The 23,645-nt window shown below is 60.2% G+C and overlaps 1 protein-coding gene across 1 annotated transcript in view; it reads right to left on the bottom strand.

Moving 5' to 3' along the window:
- Positions 1–297: 297 nt before the first annotated feature.
- The window catches only part of si:dkey-16n15.6 (organic solute transporter subunit alpha), a 36,585-nt gene continuing 13,237 nt past the window's right edge, over positions 298–23,645 (bottom strand). Inside the window, exons 6-7 of the mRNA XM_060822599.1 lie at positions 23,104–23,356; positions 298–740 (exon numbers count right to left, since the gene is read on the bottom strand). Coding sequence (XP_060678582.1) covers positions 298–740; positions 23,104–23,356 — 696 coding nt within the window. The remainder of the gene's footprint in view (positions 741–23,103; positions 23,357–23,645) is intronic.

Here is a 23,645-nt window from a genome sequence, read left to right as displayed (position 1 = left end):
CACGCACCATCCCAACTGGCAACCACAGTGCTCAGAAGCTGCCTCCTTCACAGGGCGCTCTATCCCGACACTACACAGCAGCAGGAGGGGGAGGGGCATCGATTTAATGCAGACGCTCGAGAAAGGGAGGCTTCACTCCCACCTTCCCCAGGCGCGGGGCGGCGATTCAAGGCCCAAACGCCCGTTGGCGAGCATGTCCGGAAGCACTAGGGCCACGCCGCGCGGGAGAGGAACCATTCCCGGGAAAGTTTAAACCTCTCCGGCCCTGAGCAACAGTCCTTTGTCCTGTCAGACCGATCAGACCAGCATCACGTCCGGACAGGACTTGGGTTGGTTTATCTGTGCCGTCACCTCCACCGTATTCGCCGTGCCAGGCCCGGCTTGGCGCTGCGAGCCACTCAGATTCCGTGTGACTCCCTCCCGCTCGTTCAGAGGGACCGAGACGAAGCAGCTGTCCGGGGCTGGTTTCTTAGCCAGCCTGAAGTCAAACTTTTCCAAAGGAGTGTGTTCGATTCTGTACGGCGCGTCCTCAGGGTCACTGCTGTAAGCGGGGTTAACGCCCAGAGAGGAGCTGTCAGTTTCAGGAAAGCTGCAGGCAGGAGCCGCCTGGTTGGACTTGGGTGAGCTGGCCTTGGACAGGCCATCGGGAGAGTCCTGGCCGGGCTCCACCTTCCGAAAGCAGTAACGGGCCAATAGACTGATGAAGAACATCTCGACAATGACAGCGTAATGGAAGATAACTGCGGAACGGACAGAAGCGGAGGGTTACGGCGCACCGTACGGGACAGGGTCCCCATGTCATTTCGTAGAGACTGCAATCGGTCAGTTCTGGCAACACAAGAGGGCATCCTGCTGCATACGACCCGAGCCAACTCAACTCTTCCCAGGCCAACCCAATCCCAACCAAACCCGACACCGCCCAACTCAACTCTTCCCAGGCCAACCCAATCCCAACCAAACCCGACACCGCCCAACTCAACTCTTCCCAGGCCAACCCAATCCCAACCAAACCCGACACCGCCCAACTCAACTCTTCCCAGGCCAACCCAATCCCAACCAAACCCGACACCGCCCAACTCAACTCTTCCCAGGCCAACCCAATCCCAACCAAACCAGACACCACCCAACTCAACCCACTCCATCCCAAACCGACACCGCACACCGCAACCAAACCAGACACCGCCCAACTCAACCCACTCCACCCCAACCCAACACCGCACACCGCAACCAAACCAGACACCACCCAACTCAACCCACTCCATCCCAAACCGACACCGCACACCGCAACCAAACCAGACACCACCCAACTCAACCCACTCCATCCCAAACCGACACCGCACACCGCAACCAAACCAGACACCACCCAACTCAACCCACTCCATCCCAAACCGACACCGCAACCAAACCAGACACCACCCAACTCAACCCACTCCACCACAACCCGACACCGCACACCGCAACCAAACCAGACACCACCCAACTCAACCCACTCCACCACAACCCGACACCGCACACCGCAACCAAACCAGACACCGCCCAACTCAACCCACTCCACCACAACCCGACACCGCACACCGCAACCAAACCAGACACTGCCCAACTCAACCCACTCCACCACAACCCGACACCGCACACCGCAACCAAACCAGACACCACCCAACTCAACCCACTCCACCCCAACCCGACACCGCACATCGCAACCAAACCCGACACCGCCCAACTCAACCCACTCCACCCCAACCCAACACCGCACACCGCAACCAAATCCAACACCACCCAACTCAACCCCGCACACCGCAACCAAACCCGACACCACCCAACTCAACCCAGTCCACCCCAACCCGACACCGCACAGCGCAACCAAACCCGACACCACCCAACTCAACCGACTCCACCCCAACCCAACACCGCACAGCGCAACCAAACCCGACACCACCCAACTCAACCCACTCCACCCCAACACCGCACAGCGCAACCAAACCCGACACCACCCAACTCAACCCACTCCACCCCAACACAACACCGCACAACGCAACCAAACCTGACACGACCCAACTCAACCCACTCCACGCCAACCCAACACCGCACAGCGCAAGCAAACCCGACACCACCCAACTCAACCCACTCCACCCCAACCCAACACCGCACAGCGCAACCAAACCTGACACCAACCAACTCAACGCACTCCACCCCAACCCAACACCCCACAGCGCAACCAAACCCGACACCAACCAACTCAACGCACTCCACCCCAACCCAACACCCCACAGCGCAACCAAACCCGACACCACCCAACTCAACCCACTCCACCCCAACACCGCACAGCGCAACCAAACCCGACACCACCCAACTCAACCCACTCCACCCCAACGCAACCAAACCTGACACGACCCAACTGAACCCACTCCACGCCAACCCAACACCGCTCAGCGCAAGCAAACCCGACACCACCCAACTCAACCCACTCCACCCCAACCCAACACCGCACAGCGCAACCAAACCTGACACCAACCAACTCAACGCACTCCACCCCAACCCAACACCCCACAGCGCAACCAAACCCGACACCACCCAACTCAACCCACTCCACCCCAACCCGACACCGCACACCGCCACCAAACCCGACACCACCCAACTCAACCCACTCCACCCCAACACGACACCGAACACCGCAACCAAACCCGACACCACCCAACTCAACCCACTCCACCCCAACGCGACACCGCACACCGCAACCAAACCTGACACGACCCAACTCAACCCTCTCCATCCCAACCCAACACCGCAGAGCGCAACCAAACCCGACACCACCCAACTCAACCCACTCCACCCCAACCCAACACCGCACAGCGCAACCAAACCTGACACCACCCAACTCAACCCACTCCACCCCAACCCAACACCGCACAACGCAACCAAACCCGACACCGCCCAACTCAACCCACTCCACCCCAACCCAACACCGCACACCGCAACCAAACCCGACACCACCCAACCCAGCCCACTCCACCCCAACCCAACACCGCACACCGCAACCAAATCCGACACCACCCAACTCAACCCCGCACACCGCAACCAAACCCGACACCACCCCAACCCAACACCGCACAACGCAACCAAACCTGACACGACCCAACTCAACCCACTCCACGCCAACCCAACACCGCACAGCGCAAGCAAACCCGACACCACCCAACTCAACCCACTCCACCCCAACCCAACACCGCACAGCGCAACCAAACCCGACACCAACCAACTCAACGCACTCCACCCCAACCCAACACCCCACAGCGCAAGCAAACCCGACACCACCCAACCCAACCCACTCCACCCCAACCCAACACCGCACACCGCCACCAAACCCGACACCACCCAACTCAACCCACTCCACCCCAACCCGACACCGCAACCAAACGCGACACCACCTAACTCAACCCACTCCACCCCAACCCGACACCGCACAGCGCAAGCAAACCTGACACCACCCAACTCAACCCACTCCACCCCAACCCAACACCGCACAACGCAACCAAAGCCGACACCACCCAACTCAACCCACTCCACCCCAACCCAACACCGCACAGCGCAACCAAACCCGACACCACCCAACTCAACCCACTCCACCCCAACCCAACACCTCACTGCGCAACCAAAACCGACACCACCCAACTCAGCCCACTCCACCCCAACCCAACACCGCACACCGCAACCAAACCCGACACCACCCAACTCAACCCACTCCACCCCAACCCAACACCGCACAGCGCAACCAAACCCGACACCACCCAACTCAACCCACTCCACCCCAACCCAACACCGCACAGCGCAACCAAACCCGACACCACCCAACTCAACCCACTCCACCCCAACCCAACACCGCACACCGCAACCAAACCCGACACCACCCAACCCAGCCCACTCCACCCCAACCCAACACCGCACACCGCAACCAAATCCGACACCACCCAACTCAACCCCGCACACCGCAACCAAACCCGACACCACCCAACTCAACCCACTCCACCCCAACCCAACACCGCACAGCGCAACCAAACCTGACACCACCCAACTCAACCCACTCCACCCCAACCCAACACCGCACAACGCAACCAAACCCGACACCGCCCAACTCAACCCACTCCACCCCAACCCAACACCGCACACCGCAACCAAACCCGACACCACCCAACCCAGCCCACTCCACCCCAACCCAACACCGCACACCGCAACCAAATCCGACACCACCCAACTCAACCCCGCACACCGCAACCAAACCCGACACCACCCCAACCCAACACCGCACAACGCAACCAAACCTGACACGACCCAACTCAACCCACTCCACGCCAACCCAACACCGCACAGCGCAAGCAAACCCGACACCACCCAACTCAACCCACTCCACCCCAACCCAACACCGCACAGCGCAACCAAACCCGACACCAACCAACTCAACGCACTCCACCCCAACCCAACACCGCACAGCGCAAGCAAACCCGACACCACCCAACCCAACCCACTCCACCCCAACCCAACACCGCACACCGCCACCAAACCCGACACCACCCAACTCAACCCACTCCACCCCAACACGACACCGAACACCGCAACCAAACCCGACACCACCCAACTCAACCCCGCACAGTGCAACCAAACCCGACACCACCCAAATCAACCCACTCCACCCCAACCCAACACCGCACAACGCAACCCCGCACACCGCAACCAAACCCGACACCACCCAACTCAACCCAGTCCACCCCAACCCGACACCGCACAGCGCAACCAAACCCGACACCACCCAACTCAACCGACTCCACCCCAACCGAACACCGCACAGCGCAACCAAACCCGACACCACCTGACTCAACCCACTCCACCCCAACACCGCACAGCGCAACCAAACCCGACACCACCCCACTCAACCCACTCCACACCAACACAACACCGCACAACGCAACCAAACCTGACACGACCCAACTCAACCCACTCCACGCCAACCCAACACCGCACAGCGCAAGCAAACCCGACACCACCCAACTCAACCCACTCCACCCCAACCCAACACCGCACAGCGCAACCAAACCCGACACCAACCAACTCAACGCACTCCACCCCAACCCAACACCCCACAGCGCAAGCAAACCCGACACCACCCAACCCAACCCACTCCACCCCAACCCAACACCGCACACCGCCACCAAACCCGACACCACCCAACTCAACCCACTCCACCCCAACCCAACACCGCACAGCGCAACCAAACCCGACACCAACCAACTCAACGCACTCCACCCCAACCCAACACCCCACAGCGCAACCAAACGCAACACCATCTAACTCAACCCACTCCACCCCAACCCGACACCGCACAGCGCAACCAAACCCGACACCACCCAACTCAACCCACTCCACCCCAACCCGACACCGCACAGCGCAACCGAACCCGACACCACCCAACTCAACCCACTCCACCCCAACCCGAGACCGCACAGCGCAACCGAACCCGACACCACCCAACTCAACCCACTCCACCCCAACCCGACACCGCACAGCGCAACCAAACCTGACACCACCCAACTCAACCCACTCCACCCCAACCCGACACCGCACACCGCAACCAAACCCGACACCACCCAACTGAACCCACTCCACCCCAACCCGACACCGCACACCGCAACCAAATCCGACACCACCCAACTCAACCCCGCACAGTGCAACCAAACCCGACACCACCCAAATCAACCCACTCCACCCCAACCCAACACCGCACAGCGCAACCAAACCCGACACCACCCAACTCAACCCACTCCACCCCAACCCAACACCGCACAGCGCAACCAAACCCGACACCACCCAACTCAACCCACTCCACCCCAACCCAACACCGCACAACGCAACCAAACCCGACACCGCCCAACTCAACCCACTCCACCCCAACCCAACACCGCACAACGCAACCAAACCCGACACCACCCAACCCAGCCCACTCCACCCCAACCCAACACCGCACAGCGCAACCAAACCCGACACCACCCAACTCAACCCACTCCACCCCAACCCAACACCCCACAGCGCAAGCAAACACGACACCACCCAACCCAACCCACTCCACCCCAAACCAACACCGCACACCGCCACCAAACCCGACACCACCCAACTCAACCCACTCCACCCGAACCCAACACCAACCAACTCAACGCACTCCACCCCAACCCAACACCCCACAGCGCAACCAAACCCGACACCACCCAACTCAACCCACTCCACCCCAACCCAACACCGCACACCGCCACCAAACCCGACACCACCCAACTCAACCCACTCCACCCCAACCCAACACCGCACACCGCAACCAAACCCGAGGACCACCCAACTCAACCCACTCCACCCCAACCCAACACCGCACAGCGCAACCAAACCCGACACCACCCAACTCAACCCACTCCACCCCAACCCAACACCGCACACCGCAACCAAACCCGACACCACCCAACTCAACCCACTCCACCCCAACCCAACACCGCACACCGCAACCAAACCCGAAACCACACAACCCAGCCCACTCCACCCCAACCCAACACCGCACAGCGCAACCAAACCCGACACCACCCAACTCAACCCACTCCACCCCAACCAGACACCGCACAGCGCAACCAAACCCGACACCACCCAACTCAACCGACGCCACCCCAACCCAACACCGCACAGCGCAACCAAACCCGACACCACCTGACTCAACCCACTCCACCCCAACACCGCACAGCGCAACCAAACCCGACACCACCCCACTCAACCCACTCCACACCAACACAACACCGCACAACGCAACCAAACCTGACACGACCCAACTCAACCCACTCCACGCCAACCCAACACCGCACAGCGCAAGCAAACCCGACACCACCCAACTCAACCCACTCCACCCCAACCCAACACCGCACAGCGCAACCAAACCCGACACCAACCAACTCAACGCACTCCACCCCAACCCAACACCCCACAGCGCAAGCAAACCCGACACCACCCAACCCAACCCACTCCACCCCAACCCAACACCACCCAACACAACCCACTCCACCGCAACACGACACCGAACACCGCAACCAAACCCGACACCACCCAACTCAACCCACTCCACCCCAACCCGACACCGCACAGCGCAACCAAACACGACACCACCTAACTCAACCCACTCCACCCCAACCCGACACCGCACAGCGCAACCAAACCCGACACCACCCAACTCAACCCACTCCACCCCAACCCGACACTGCACAGGGCAACCAAACCCGACACCACCCAACTCAACCCACTCCACCCCAACCCGACACCGCACACCGCAACCAAATCCGACACCACCCAACTCAACCCCGCACAGTGCAACCAAACCCGACACCACCCAAATCAACCCACTCCACCCCAACCCAACACCGCACAACGCAACCAAACCCAACACCACCCAACTCAACCCACTCCACCCCAACCCAACACCGCACAGCGCAACCAAACCCGACACCACCCAACTCAACCCACTCCACCCCAACCCAGCACCGCACAGCGCAACCAAACCCGACACCACCCAACTCAACCCACTCCACCCCAACCCAACACCGCACAGCGCAACCAAACCCGACACCACCCAACTCAACCCACTCCACCCCAACCCAACACCGCACAACGCAACCAAACCCGACACCGCCCAACTCAACCCACTCCACCCCAACCCAACCCGACACCACCCAACCCAGCCCACTCCACCCCAACCCAACACCGCACAGCGCAACCAAACCCGACACCACCCAACTCAACCCACTCCACCCCAACCCAACACCGCACAGCGCAACCAAACCCGACACCACCCAACTCAACCCACTCCACCCCAACCCGACACCGCACACCGCAACCAAACCCGACACCACCCAACTGAACCCACTCCACCCCAACCCGACACCGCACCCAAATCCGACACCACCCAACTCAACCCCGCACAGTGCAACCAAACCCGACACCACCCAAATCAACCCACTCCACCCCAACCCAACACCGCACAACGCAACCAAACCCGACACCACCCAACTCAACCCAGTCCACCCCAACCCGACACCGCACAGCGCAACCAAACCCGACACCACCCAACTCAACCCCGCACACCGCAACCAAACCCGACACCACCCAACTCCACCCAGTCCACCCCAACCCGACACCGCACAGCGCAACCAAACCCGACACCACCCAACTCAACCGACTCCACCCCAACCCAACACCGCACAGCGCAACCAAACCCGACACCACCCAACTCAACCCACTCCACCCCAACCCAACACCGCACAGCGCAACCAAACCTGACACCAACCAACTCAACGCACTCCACCCCAACCCAACACCCCACAGCGCAACCAAACCCGACACCAACCAACTCAACGCACTCCACCCCAACCCAACACCCCACAGCGCAACCAAACCCGACACCACCCAACTCAACCCACTCCACCCCAACACCGCACAGCGCAACCAAACCCGACACCACCCAACTCAACCCACTCCACCCCAACACAACACCGCACAACGCAACCAAACCTGACACGACCCAACTGAACCCACTCCACGCCAACCCAACACCGCTCAGCGCAAGCAAACCCGACACCACCCAACTCAACCCACTCCACCCCAACCCAACACCGCACAGCGCAACCAAACCTGACACCAACCAACTCAACGCACTCCACCCCAACCCAACACCCCACAGCGCAACCAAACCCGACACCAACCAACTCAACGCACTCCACCCCAACCCAACACCCCACAGCGCAACCAAACCCGACACCACCCAACTCAACCCACTCCACCCCAACCCGACACCGCACACCGCCACCAAACCCGACACCACCCAACTCAACCCACTCCACCCCAACACGACACCGAACACCGCAACCAAACCCGACACCACCCAACTCAACCCACTCCACCCCAACCCGACACCGCACAGCGCAACCAAACCCGACACCACCCAACTCAACCCACTCCACCCCAACCCGACACCGCACACCGCAACCAAACCTGACACGACCCAACTCAACCCACTCCACCCCAACCCAACACCGCACAACGCAACCAAACCCGACACCACCCAACTCAACCCACTCCACCCCAACCCAACACCGCACACCGCCACCAAACCCGACACCACCCAACTCAACCCACTCCACCCCAACACGACACCGAACACCGCAACCAAACCTGACACCACCCAACTCAACCCACTCCACCCCAACCCAACACCGCACACCGCAACCAAACCCGAGGACCACCCAACTCAACCCACTCCACCCCAACCCAACACCGCACAGCGCAACCAAACCTGACACCACCCAACTCAACCCACTCCACCCCAACCCAACACCGCACAACGCAACCAAACCCGACACCACCCAACCCAGCCCACTCCACCCCAACCCAACACCGCACACCGCAACCAAATCCGACACCACCCCAACCCAACACCGCACAACGCAACCAAACCTGACACGACCCAACTCAACCCACTCCACGCCAACCCAACACCGCACAGCGCAAGCAAACCCGACACCACCCAACTCAACCCACTCCACCCCAACCCAACACCGCACAGCGCAACCAAACCCGACACCAACCAACTCAACGCACTCCACCCCAACCCAACACCCCACAGCGCAAGCAAACCCGACACCACCCAACCCAACCCACTCCACCCCAACCCAACACCGCACACCGCAACCAAACCCGACACCACCCAACTCAACCCACTCCACCCCAACACGACACCGAACACCGCAACCAAACCCGACACCACCCAACTCAACCCACTCCACCCCAACCCGACACCGCAACCAAACGCGACACCACCTAACTCAACCCACTCCACCCCAACCCGACACCGCACAGCGCAACCAAACCTGACACCACCCAACTCAACCCACTCCACCCCAACCCGACACCGCACACCGCAACCAAACCCGACACCACCCAACTGAACCCACTCCACCCCAACCCAACACCGCACACCGCAACCAAATCCGACACCACCCAACTCAACCCCGCACAGTGCAACCAAACCTGACACCACCCAAATCAACCCACTCCACCCCAACCCAACACCGCACAACGCAACCAAACCCGACACCACCCAACTCAACCCACTCCACCCCAACACCGCACAGCGCAACCAAACCCGACACCACCCAACTCAACCCACTCCACCCCAAGCCAACACCGCACTGCGCAACCAAAACCGACACCACCCAACTCAGCCCACTCCACCCCAACCCAACACCGCACACCGCAACCAAACCCGACACCACCCAACTCAACCCACTCCACCCCAACCCAACACCGCACAGCGCAACCAAACCCGACACCACCCAACTCAACCCACTCCACCCCAACCCAACACCGCACAGCGCAACCAAACCCGACACCACCCAACTCAACCCACTCCACCCCAACCCAACACCGCACACCGCAACCAAACCCGACACCACCCAACCCAGCCCACTCCACCCCAACCCAACACCGCACACCGCAACCAAATCCGACACCACCCAACTCAACCCCGCACACCGCAACCAAACCCGACACCACCCAACTCAACCCAGTCCACCCCAACACGACACCGAACACCGCAACCAAACCTGACACCACCCAACTCAACCCACTCCACCCCAACCCAACACCGCACACCGCAACCAAATCCGACACCACCCAACTCAACCCCGCACAGTGCAACCAAACCCGACACCACCCAAATCAACCCACTCCACCCCAACCCAACACCGCACAACGCAACCCCGCACACCGCAACCAAACCCGACACCACCCAACTCAACCCAGTCCACCCCAACCCGACACCGCACAGCGCAACCAAACCCGACACCACCCAACTCAACCGACTCCACCCCAACCCAACACCGCACAGCGCAACCAAACCCGACACCACCCCACTCAACCCACTCCACACCAACACAACACCGCACAACGCAACCAAACCTGACACGACCCAACTCAACCCACTCCACGCCAACCCATCACCGCACAACGCAACCAAACCTGACACGACCCAACTCAACCCACTCCACGCCAACCCGACACCGCACACCGCAACCAAACCCGACACCACCCAACTGAACCCACTCCACCCCAACCCGACACCGCACACCGCAACCAAATCCGACACCACCCAACTCAACCCCGCACAGTGCAACCAAACCCGACACCACCCAAATCAACCCACTCCACCCCAACCCAACACCGCACAGCGCAACCAAACCCGACACCACCCAACTCAACCCACTCCACCCCAACCCAACACCGCACAGCGCAACCAAACCCGACACCACCCAACTCAACCCACTCCACCCCAACCCAACACCGCACAACGCAACCAAACCCGACACCGCCCAACTCAACCCACTCCACCCCAACCCAACACCGCACAACGCAACCAAACCCGACACCACCCAACCCAGCCCACTCCACCCCAACCCAACACCGCACAGCGCAACCAAACCCGACACCACCCAACTCAACCCACTCCACCCCAACCCAACACCGCACAGCGCAACCAAACCCGACACCACCCAACTCAACCCACTCCACCCCAACCCGACACCGCACACCGCAACCAAACCCGACACCACCCAACTGAACCCACTCCACCCCAACCCGACACCGCACACCGCAACCAAACCCGACACCACCCAACTCAACCCACTCCACCCCAACCCAACACCGCACAGCGCAACCAAACCCGACACCACCCAACTCAACCCACTCCACCCCAACCCAACACCGCACAGCGCAACCAAACCCGACACCAACCAACTCAACGCACTCCACCCCAACCCAACACCCCACAGCGCAAGCAAACACGACACCACCCAACCCAACCCACTCCACCCCAACACCGCACACCGCCACCAAACCCGACACCACCCAACTCAACCCACTCCACCCCAACCCAACACCGCACAGCGCAACCAAACCCGACACCAACCAACTCAACGCACTCCACCCCAACCCAACACCCCACAGCGCAACCAAACCCGACACCACCCAACTCAACCCACTCCACCCCAACCCAACACCGCACACCGCCACCAAACCCGACACCACCCAACTCAACCCACTCCACCCCAACCCAACACCGCACACCGCAACCAAACCCGAGGACCACCCAACTCAACCCACTCCACCCCAACCCAACACCGCACAGCGCAACCAAACCCGACACCACCCAACTCAACCCACTCCACCCCAACCCAACACCGCACACCGCAACCAAACCCGACACCACCCAACTCAACCCACTCCACCCCAACCCAACACCGCACACCGCAACCAAACCCGACACCACACAACCCAGCCCACTCCACCCCAACCCAACACCGCACAGCGCAACCAAACCCGACACCACCCAACTCAACCCACTCCACCCCAACCAGACACCGCACAGCGCAACCAAACCCGACACCACCCAACTCAACCGACGCCACCCCAACCCAACACCGCACAGCGCAACCAAACCCGACACCACCTGACTCAACCCACTCCACCCCAACACCGCACAGCGCAACCAAACCCGACACCACCCCACTCAACCCACTCCACACCAACACAACACCGCACAGCGCAACCAAACCCGACACCACCCCACTCAACCCACTCCACACCAACACAACACCGCACAACGCAACCAAACCTGACACGACCCAACTCAACCCACTCCACGCCAACCCAACACCGCACAGCGCAAGCAAACCCGACACCACCCAACTCAACCCACTCCACCCCAACCCAACACCGCACAGCGCAACCAAACCCGACACCACCCAACTCAACGCACTCCACCCCAACCCAACACCCCACAGCGCAAGCAAACCCGACACCACCCAACCCAACCCACTCCACCCCAACCCAACACCACCCAACTCAACCCACTCCACCGCAACACGACACCGAACACCGCAACCAAACCCGACACCACCCAACTCAACCCACTCCACCCCAACCCGACACCGCACAGCGCAACCAAACACGACACCACCTAACTCAGCCCACTCCACCCCAACCCGAGACCGCACAGTGCAACCAAACCCGACACCACCCAACTCAACCCACTCCACCCCAACCCGACACCGCACAGCGCAACCAAACCTGACACCACCCAACTCAACCCACTCCACCCCAACCCGACACCGCACACCGCAACCAAACCCGACACCACCCAACTGAACCCACTCTACCCCAACCCTACACCGCACACCGCAACCAAATCCGACACCACCCAACTCAACCCCGCACAACGCAACCAAACCCAACACCACCCAACTCAACCCACTCCACCCCAACCCAACACCGCACAGCGCAACCAAACCCGACACCACCCAACTCAACCCACTCCACCCCAACCCAACACCGCACAGCGCAACCAAACCCGACACCACCCAACTCAACCCACTCCACCCCAACCCAACACCGCACAGCGCAACCAAACCCGACACCACCCAACCCAGCCCACTCCACCCCAACCCAACACCGCACAGCGCAACCAAACCCGACACCACCCAACTCAACCCACTCCACCCCAACCCAACACCGCACAGCGCAACCAAACCCGACACCACCCAACTCAACCCACTCCACCCCAACCCGACACCGCACACCGCAACCAAACCCGACACCACCCAACTGAACCCACTCCACCCCAACCCGACACCGCACCCAAATCCGACACCACCCAACTCAACCCCGCACAGTGCAACCAAACCCGACACCACCCAAATCAACCCACTCCACCCCAACCCAACACCGCACAACGCAACCAAACCCAACACCACCCAACTCAACCCACTCCACCCCAACCCAACACCGCACAGCGCAACCAAACCCGACACCACCCAACTCAACCCACTCCACCCCAACCCAACACCGCACAGCGCAACCAAACCCGACACCACCCAACTCAACCCACTCCACCCCAACCCAACACCGCACAGCGCAACCAAACCCGACACCACCCAACTCAACCCACTCCACCCCAACCCAACACCGCACAACGCAACCAAACCCGACACCGCCCAACTCAACCCACTCCACCCCAACCCAACACCGCACACCGCAACCAAACCCGACACCACCCAACCCAGCCCACTCCATCCCAACCCAACACCGCACACCGCAACCAAACCCGACACCACCCAACTGAACCCACTCCACCCCAACCCAACACCGCACAGCGCAACCAAACCCGACACCACCCAACTCAACCCCGCACAGTGCAACCAAACCCGACACCACCCAACTCAACCCACTCCACCCCAACCCAACACCGCACACCGCAACCAAACCCGACACCACCCAACTCAACCCACTCCACCCCAACCCAACACCGCACACCGCAACCAAACCCGACACCACACAACCCAGCCCACTCCACCCCAACCCAACACCGCACAGCGCAACCAAACCCGACACCACCCAACTCAACCCACTCCACCCCAACCAGACACCGCACAGCGCAACCAAACCCGACACCACCCAACTCAACCGACGCCACCCCAACCCAACACCGCACAGCGCAACCAAACCCGACACCACCTGACTCAACCCACTCCACCCCAACACCGCACAGCGCAACCAAACCCGACACCACCCCACTCAACCCACTCCACACCAACACAACACCGCACAACGCAACCAAACCTGACACGACCCAACTCAACCCACTCCACGCCAACCCAACACCGCACAGCGCAAGCAAACCCGACACCACCCAACTCAACCCACTCCACCCCAACCCAACACCGCACAGCGCAACCAAACCCGACACCAACCAACTCAACGCACTCCACCCCAACCCAACACCCCACAGCGCAAGCAAACCCGACACCACCCAACCCAACCCACTCCACCCCAACCCAACACCACCCAACTCAACCCACTCCACCGCAACACGACACCGAACACCGCAACCAAACCCGACACCACCCAACTCAACCCACTCCACCCCAACCCGACACCGCACAGCGCAACCAAACACGACACCACCTAACTCAGCCCACTCCACCCCAACCCGAGACCGCACAGTGCAACCAAACCCGACACCACCCAACTCAACCCACTCCACCCCAACCCGACACCGCACAGCGCAACCAAACCTGACACCACCCAACTCAACCCACTCCACCCCAACCCGACACCGCACACCGCAACCAAACCCGACACCACCCAACTGAACCCACTCTACCCCAACCCTACACCGCACACCGCAACCAAATCCGACACCACCCAACTCAACCCCGCACAACGCAACCAAACCCAACACCACCCAACTCAACCCACTCCACCCCAACCCAACACCGCACAGCGCAACCAAACCCGACACCACCCAACTCAACCCACTCCACCCCAACCCAACACCGCACAGCGCAACCAAACCCGACACCACCCAACTCAACCCACTCCACCCCAACCCAACACCGCACAGCGCAACCAAACCCGACACCACCCAACCCAGCCCACTCCACCCCAACCCAACACCGCACAGCGCAACCAAACCCGACACCACCCAACTCAACCCACTCCACCCCAACCCAACACCGCACAGCGCAACCAAACCCGACACCACCCAACTCAACCCACTCCACCCCAACCCGACACCGCACACCGCAACCAAACCCGACACCACCCAACTGAACCCACTCCACCCCAACCCGACACCGCACCCAAATCCGACACCACCCAACTCAACCCCGCACAGTGCAACCAAACCCGACACCACCCAAATCAACCCACTCCACCCCAACCCAACACCGCACAACGCAACCAAACCCAACACCACCCAACTCAACCCACTCCACCCCAACCCAACACCGCACAGCGCAACCAAACCCGACACCACCCAACTCAACCCACTCCACCCCAACCCAACACCGCACAGCGCAACCAAACCCGACACCACCCAACTCAACCCACTCCACCCCAACCCAACACCGCACAGCGCAACCAAACCCGACACCACCCAACTCAACCCACTCCACCCCAACCCAACACCGCACAACGCAACCAAACCCGACACCGCCCAACTCAACCCACTCCACCCCAACCCAACACCGCACACCGCAACCAAACCCGACACCACCCAACCCAGCCCACTCCATCCCAACCCAACACCGCACACCGCAACCAAACCCGACACCACCCAACTGAACCCACTCCACCCCAACCCAACACCGCACAGCGCAACCAAACCCGACACCACCCAACTCAACCCCGCACAGTGCAACCAAACCCGACACCACCCAACTCAACCCACTCCACCCCAACCCAACACCGCACACCGCAACCAAACCCGACACCACCCAACTCAACCCACTCCACCCCAACCCAACACCGCACACCGCAACCAAACCCGACACCACACAACCCAGCCCACTCCACCCCAACCCAACACCGCACAGCGCAACCAAACCCGACACCACCCAACTCAACCCACTCCACCCCAACCAGACACCGCACAGCGCAACCAAACCCGACACCACCCAACTCAACCGACGCCACCCCAACCCAACACCGCACAGCGCAACCAAACCCGACACCACCTGACTCAACCCACTCCACCCCAACACCGCACAGCGCAACCAAACCCGACACCACCCCACTCAACCCACTCCACCCCAACACAACACCGCACAACGCAACCAAACCTGACACGACCCAACTCAACCCACTCCACGCCAACCCAACACCGCACAGCGCAAGCAAACCCGACACCACCCAACTCAACCCACTCCACCCCAACCCAACACCGCACAGCGCAACCAAACCCGACACCAACCAACTCAACGCACTCCACCCCAACCCAACACCCCACAGCGCAAGCAAACCCGACACCACCCAACCCAACCCACTCCACCCCAACCCAACACCACCCAACTCAACCCACTCCACCGCAACACGACACCGAACACCGCAACCAAACCCGACACCACCCAACTCAACCCACTCCACCCCAACCCGACACCGCACAGCGCAACCAAACACGACACCACCTAACTCAGCCCACTCCACCCCAACCCGAGACCGCACAGTGCAACCAAACCCGACACCACCCAACTCAACCCACTCCACCCCAACCCGACACCGCACAGCGCAACCAAACCTGACACCACCCAACTCAACCCACTCCACCCCAACCCGACACCGCACACCGCAACCAAACCCGACACCACCCAACTGAACCCACTCTACCCCAACCCTACACCGCACACCGCAACCAAATCCGACACCACCCAACTCAACCCCGCACAACGCAACCAAACCCAACACCACCCAACTCAACCCACTCCACCCCAACCCAACACCGCACAGCGCAACCAAACCCGACACCACCCAACTCAACCCACTCCACCCCAACCCAACACCGCACAGCGCAACCAAACCCGACACCACCCAACTCAACCCACTCCACCCCAACCCAACACCGCACAGCGCAACCAAACCCGACACCACCCAACCCAGCCCACTCCACCCCAACCCAACACCGCACAGCGCAACCAAACCCGACACCACCCAACTCAACCCACTCCACCCCAACCCGACACCGCACACCGCAACCAAACCCGACACCACCCAACTGAACCCACTCTACCCCAACCCTACACCGCACACCGCAACCAAATCCGACACCACCCAACTCAACCCCGCACAGTGCAACCAAACCCGACACCACCCAAATCAACCCACTCCACCCCAACCCAACACCGCACAACGCAACCAAACCCAACACCACCCAACTCAACCCACTCCACCCCAACCCAACACCGCACAGCGCAACCAAACCCGACACCACCCAACTCAACCCACTCCACCCCAACCCAACACCGCACAGCGCAACCAAACCCGACACCACCCAACTCAACCCACTCCACCCCAACCCAACACCGCACAGCGCAACCAAACCCGACACCACCCAACTCAACCCACTCCACCCCAACCCAACACCGCACAGCGCAACCAAACCCGACACCACCCAACTCAACCCACTCCACCCCAACCCAACACCGCACAGCGCAACCAAACCCGACACCACCCAACTCAACCCACTCCACCCCAACCCGACACCGCACACCGCAACCAAACCCGACACCACCCAACTGAACCCACTCCACCCCAACCCGACACCGCACCCAAATCCGACACCACCCAACTCAACCCCGCACAGTGCAACCAAACCCGACACCACCCAAATCAACCCACTCCACCCCAACCCAACACCGCACAACGCAACCAAACCCAACACCACCCAACTCAACCCACTCCACCCCAACCCAACACCGCACAGCGCAACCAAACCCGACACTACCCAACTCAACCCACTCCACCCCAACCCAACACCGCACAGCGCAACCAAACCCGACACCACCCAACTCAACCCACTCCACCCCAACCCAACACCGCACAGCGCAACCAAACCCGACACCACCCAACTCAACCCACTCCACCCCAACCCAACACCGCACAACGCAACCAAACCCGACACCGCCCAACTCAACCCACTCCACCCCAACCCAACACCGCACACCGCAACCAAACCCGACACCACGCAACCCAGCCCACTCCATCCCAACCCAACACCGCACACCGCAACCAAACCCGACACCACCCAACTGAACCCACTCCACCCCAACCCAACACCGCACAGCGCAACCAAACCCGACACCACCCAACTCAACCCCGCACAGTGCAACCAAACCCGACACCACCCAAATCAACCCACTCCACCCCAACACCGCACTGCGCAACCAAACCCGACACCACCCCACTCAACCCACTCCACACCAACACAACACCGCACAACGCCACCAAACCCGACACCACCCAACTCAACCCACTCCACCCCAACACGACACCGAACACCGCAACCAAACCCGACACCACCCAACTCAACCCACTCCACCCCAACCCGACACCGCACAGCGCAACCAAACGCGACACCACCTAACTCAACCCACTCCACCCCAACCCGACACCACCCAACTCAACCCACTCCACCCCAACCCAACACCGCACAGCGCAACCAAACGCGACACCACCTAACTCAACCCACTCCACCCCAACCCGACACCGCACAGCGCAACCAAACCCGACACCACCCAACTCAACCCACTCCACCCCAACCCGACACCGCACAGCGCAACCAAACCTGACACCACCCAACTCAACCCACTCCACCCCAACCCGACACCGCACACCGCAACCAAACCCGACACCACCCAACTGAACCCACTCCACCCCAACCCAACACCGCACACCGCAACCAAATCCGACACCACCCAACTCAACCCCGCACAGTGCAACCAAACCCGACACCACCCAAATCAACCCACTCCACCCCAACCCAACACCGCACAACGCAACCAAACCCAACACCACCCAACTCAACCCACTCCACCCCAACCCAACACCGCACAGCGCAACCAAACCCGACACCACCCAACTCAACCCACTCCACCCCAACCCAACACCGCACAGCGCAACCAAACCCGACACCACCCAACTCAACCCACTCCACCCCAACCCAACACCGCACACCGCAACCAAACCCGACACCACCCAACTCAACCCACTCCACCCCAACCCAACACCGCACAGCGCAACCAAACCCGACACCACCCAACTCAACCCACTCCACCCCAACCCAACACCGCACAGCGCAACCAAACCCGACACCACCCAACTCAACCCACTCCACCCCAACCCAACACCGCACAGCGCAACCAAACCCGACACCACCCAACTCAACCCACTCCACCCCAACCCAACACCGCACACCGCAACCAAACCCGACACCACCCAACTCAACCCACTCCACCCCAACACAACATCGCACACCGCAACCAAACCCGACACCACCCAACTTAACCGCGCACAGCGCAACCAAACCCGACACCACCCAATGGAACCCACTCCACCCCAAACCAACACCGCACACCGCAACCAAACCCGACACCACCCAAGTGAACCCACTCCACCCCAACCCAACACCGTACAGCGCAACCAAACCCAACACCACCCAACTCAACCCACTCCACCCCAACACCGCACAGCGCAACCAAACCCGACACCACCCAACTCAACCCACTCTACCCCAACCAAACCCGACACCACCCAACTCAACCCACTCCACCCCAACCCAACACCGCACACCGCAACCAAACCCGACACCACCCAACTCAACCCACTCCACCCCAACCCAACACCACACAGCGCAACCAAACCCAACACCACCCAACTCAACCCTTCCCACGGCAAACCAATCCCAACCAAACCTGACACGACCCAACTGAACTCTTCCCAGGCCAACCCAATCCCAACCAAACCCGACACCACCCAACTCAACTCTTCCCAGGCCAACCCAATCCCAACCAAACCCGACACCACCCAACTCAACCCACTCCACCCCAACCCAACACCGCACAGCGCAACCAAACCCGACACCACCCAACTCAACACACTCCACCCCAACGCAACACCGCACAGCGCAACCAAACCCACTCCACCCCAACCCAACACTGCACACAGCAACCAAACCCGACACCACCCAACTCAACCCACTCCACCCCAACCCAACACCGCACAGCGCAACCAAACCCGACACCACCCAACTCAACCCACTCCACCCCAACCCAACACCGCACAGCGCAACCAAACCCGACACCACCCAACTCAACCCACTCCACCCCAACCCAACACCGCACACCGCAACCAAACCCGACACGATCCAACTCAATCCACTCCACCCCAACCCAACACCGCACAGCGCAACCAAACCCGACACCACCCAACTCAACCCACTCCACCCCAACCCAACACCGCACAGCGCAACCAAACCTGACACCACCCAACTCAACCCACTCCACCCCAACCCAACACCGCACAGGGCAACCAAACCCGACACCACCCAACTCAACCCACTCCACCCCAACCCGACACCGCACAACGCAACCAAACCCGACACCACCCAACTCAACCCACTCCACCCCAACCCAACACCGCACAGCGCAACCAAACCCGACACCTCCCAACTCAACCCACTCCATCCCTTAATCCAACCCAACCGCAACACAAAAGAACTCAACTAAACCCAACCCAACACATCCCTCCCCAACTCAACCCTAACCCAACACAACTGAACAAACCCAACATGACCTAATTCAACCCACTCCAGCCCAACTTGTCCCACCCCAACCCAACCCCAACACACCTCAACCCAACCCAACATGACCCAACTCAACTCTTCCCAACTCGTCCCAGCCCAACCCAACTCCAATCCAACGCTACACAATTCAAACCAACTCAACCCAACATGACCCAACTCAGCTCATCCCACCCCACCCCAACACAACTCAACCCGACCCAACATACTTAAGATTAGAGTGGTGCTGGAAAAACACAGGTTAGGCACCATCTGAGGAACCGGAAAATCGATGTTTTGGGCAGAAGCCTTCATCCGGAATGAGGCTCATTCCTGATGAAGGGCTCTTGCCTGAAACATGAGTTTTCCTGCACCTTGTATGCTGCCTGACCTGCTGTGCTTTTCCAGCACCACTCTAATATTGACTCTGATCTCCAGCATCTGCATTCCTCACTTTCGCCAATAAAACTCAACCCAACTCACCCTGACCCAACTCAACCCAACCCAACACAACTCAACCCAACACAACCTATTCTACCCTAACTCAACTCAACCCAACTCATCCCACCACAACCTAACACAATCAACTCAACTCATCCAAACCCAACTCCATCCCACTGCAGGCCAGCCTGACCCAACCCAACCCAGCTCAGCCCAACTCATCCAAATCCAACTAGTCCCAACCCAAATGAACTCAACCCAATTCATCCCAAACCAACTCATCCTACCCCAACCCACCCCAATCCAACTCAACCCAACTCATCCATACCCAACTAGTCCCAACCCAAATGAACTCAACCCAATTCTTCCCAACCCAACTCATCCTACCCCAACTCAGCCTGACCCAACCCAACCCAACCCAGCTCAGCTCAGCCCAACTCATCCAAATCCAACTAGTCCCAACCCAAATGAACTCAACCCAATTCATCCCAACCCAACTCATCCTACCCCGGGCGGCACGGTGGCACAGTGGTTAGCACTGCTTCCTCACAGCACCAGGGACCTGGGTTCAATTCCCGCCTCAGGTGACTGACTGTGTGGAGTTTGCACGTTCTCCCCATGTCTGCGTGGGTTTCCTCCGGGTGCTCCGGTTTCCTCCCACAGTCCAAAGATGTGCGGGTCAGGTGAATTGGCCATGCTAAATTGCCCGTAGTGTTAGGTTAGGGGTATGGGTGGGTTGCGCTTCGGCGGGTCGGTGTGGACTTGTTGGGCCGAAGGGCCTGTTTCCACACTGTAAGTAATCTAATCTAATCTACCCCAACCTAACCCAACCCACCCCAATCCAACTCAACCCAACTCATCCATACCCAACTAGTCCCAACCCACATGAACTCAACCCAACTCACCCTACCCCAACCCAGCCTGACCCAACTCAACCCAACCCAGCTCAGCTCAACCCAACTCATCCATACCCAACTAGTCCCAACCCACATGAACTCAACCCAATTCTTCCCAACCCAACTCATCCTACCCCAACCCAGCCTGACCCAACTCAACTCAAATTATCCTACCCCATCCAAACTCAACACAACTCACCCCAACTCAATCAACCCAACCCATCCCACCTCAACCCAAACCAACTCAATGCAACCCAACCTATCCCACCCCAACTCAATCCAACTCATCCCAACTCAATTCAAATCAACTCATTCCAAGTGAACTCATCCCACCCCAACACAGCACCACACTATCCAGCCAAAAAACCGAAAACATTTATCGCCCATGCTTATTCCCAACGCAGTAAAAGCCAGCTCATCTTTCTAAACGTAGCAACTCCCTATATGTCTGGAGGGTGGTGGGAGCCATGATGGCAGCAACATATTGACCATGCCCCTGTCCAGCCCCGTACCCCGTGAAGACAGCGGACTTACTCTGAGAGCGCATGTCGACCGAGAAGGGTGGGAAGCAGGGGATGACACTGAGTGCCCCCATAGTCTCCAGAATACCACTCTGAAGGCCAAAGAGTACCAGGACCACAATGATGCAGATGAACTTGCCCTGGAGGCCGTAGCCATGGAGCGAGTTCTTGGTAGCCTTGTAGTACAAGAGGTAGCCGTAGAAAGAGACAAAGGTGGACACACCAATGATGATGTTGACGTAAGAGTTGGGGTTAATGAAAGCGACCTGTGGACAACAGAGAAGTGTCACCGCTGACTGTTCAGCCCGTCGGGTATGCTGACCCTTCCAAACACCTGTGGCTCAACTTGGGCTACTTTCCCACTTGCTCCGGTGATTCCCCAGCGGGACCAGACCCCGTCTCCCCCCTGCGGGACCAGACCCCTGTCTCCCCCCTGCGGGACCAGACCCCTGTCTCTCCCCTGTGGGAACGAGCCCCTGTCTCTCCCCTGCGGGAACGAGCCCCTGTCTCTCCCCTGCGGGAACGAGCCCCTGTCTCTCCCCTGCGGGAACGAGC

The sequence above is a fragment of the Hemiscyllium ocellatum genome, unplaced genomic scaffold (genome assembly GCF_020745735.1).
Source record: "Hemiscyllium ocellatum isolate sHemOce1 unplaced genomic scaffold, sHemOce1.pat.X.cur. scaffold_1371_pat_ctg1, whole genome shotgun sequence".
NCBI classification, from domain to species: Eukaryota; Metazoa; Chordata; class Chondrichthyes; order Orectolobiformes; family Hemiscylliidae; genus Hemiscyllium; species Hemiscyllium ocellatum.
This window is presented reverse-complemented; position numbering and strand designations above follow the sequence as displayed.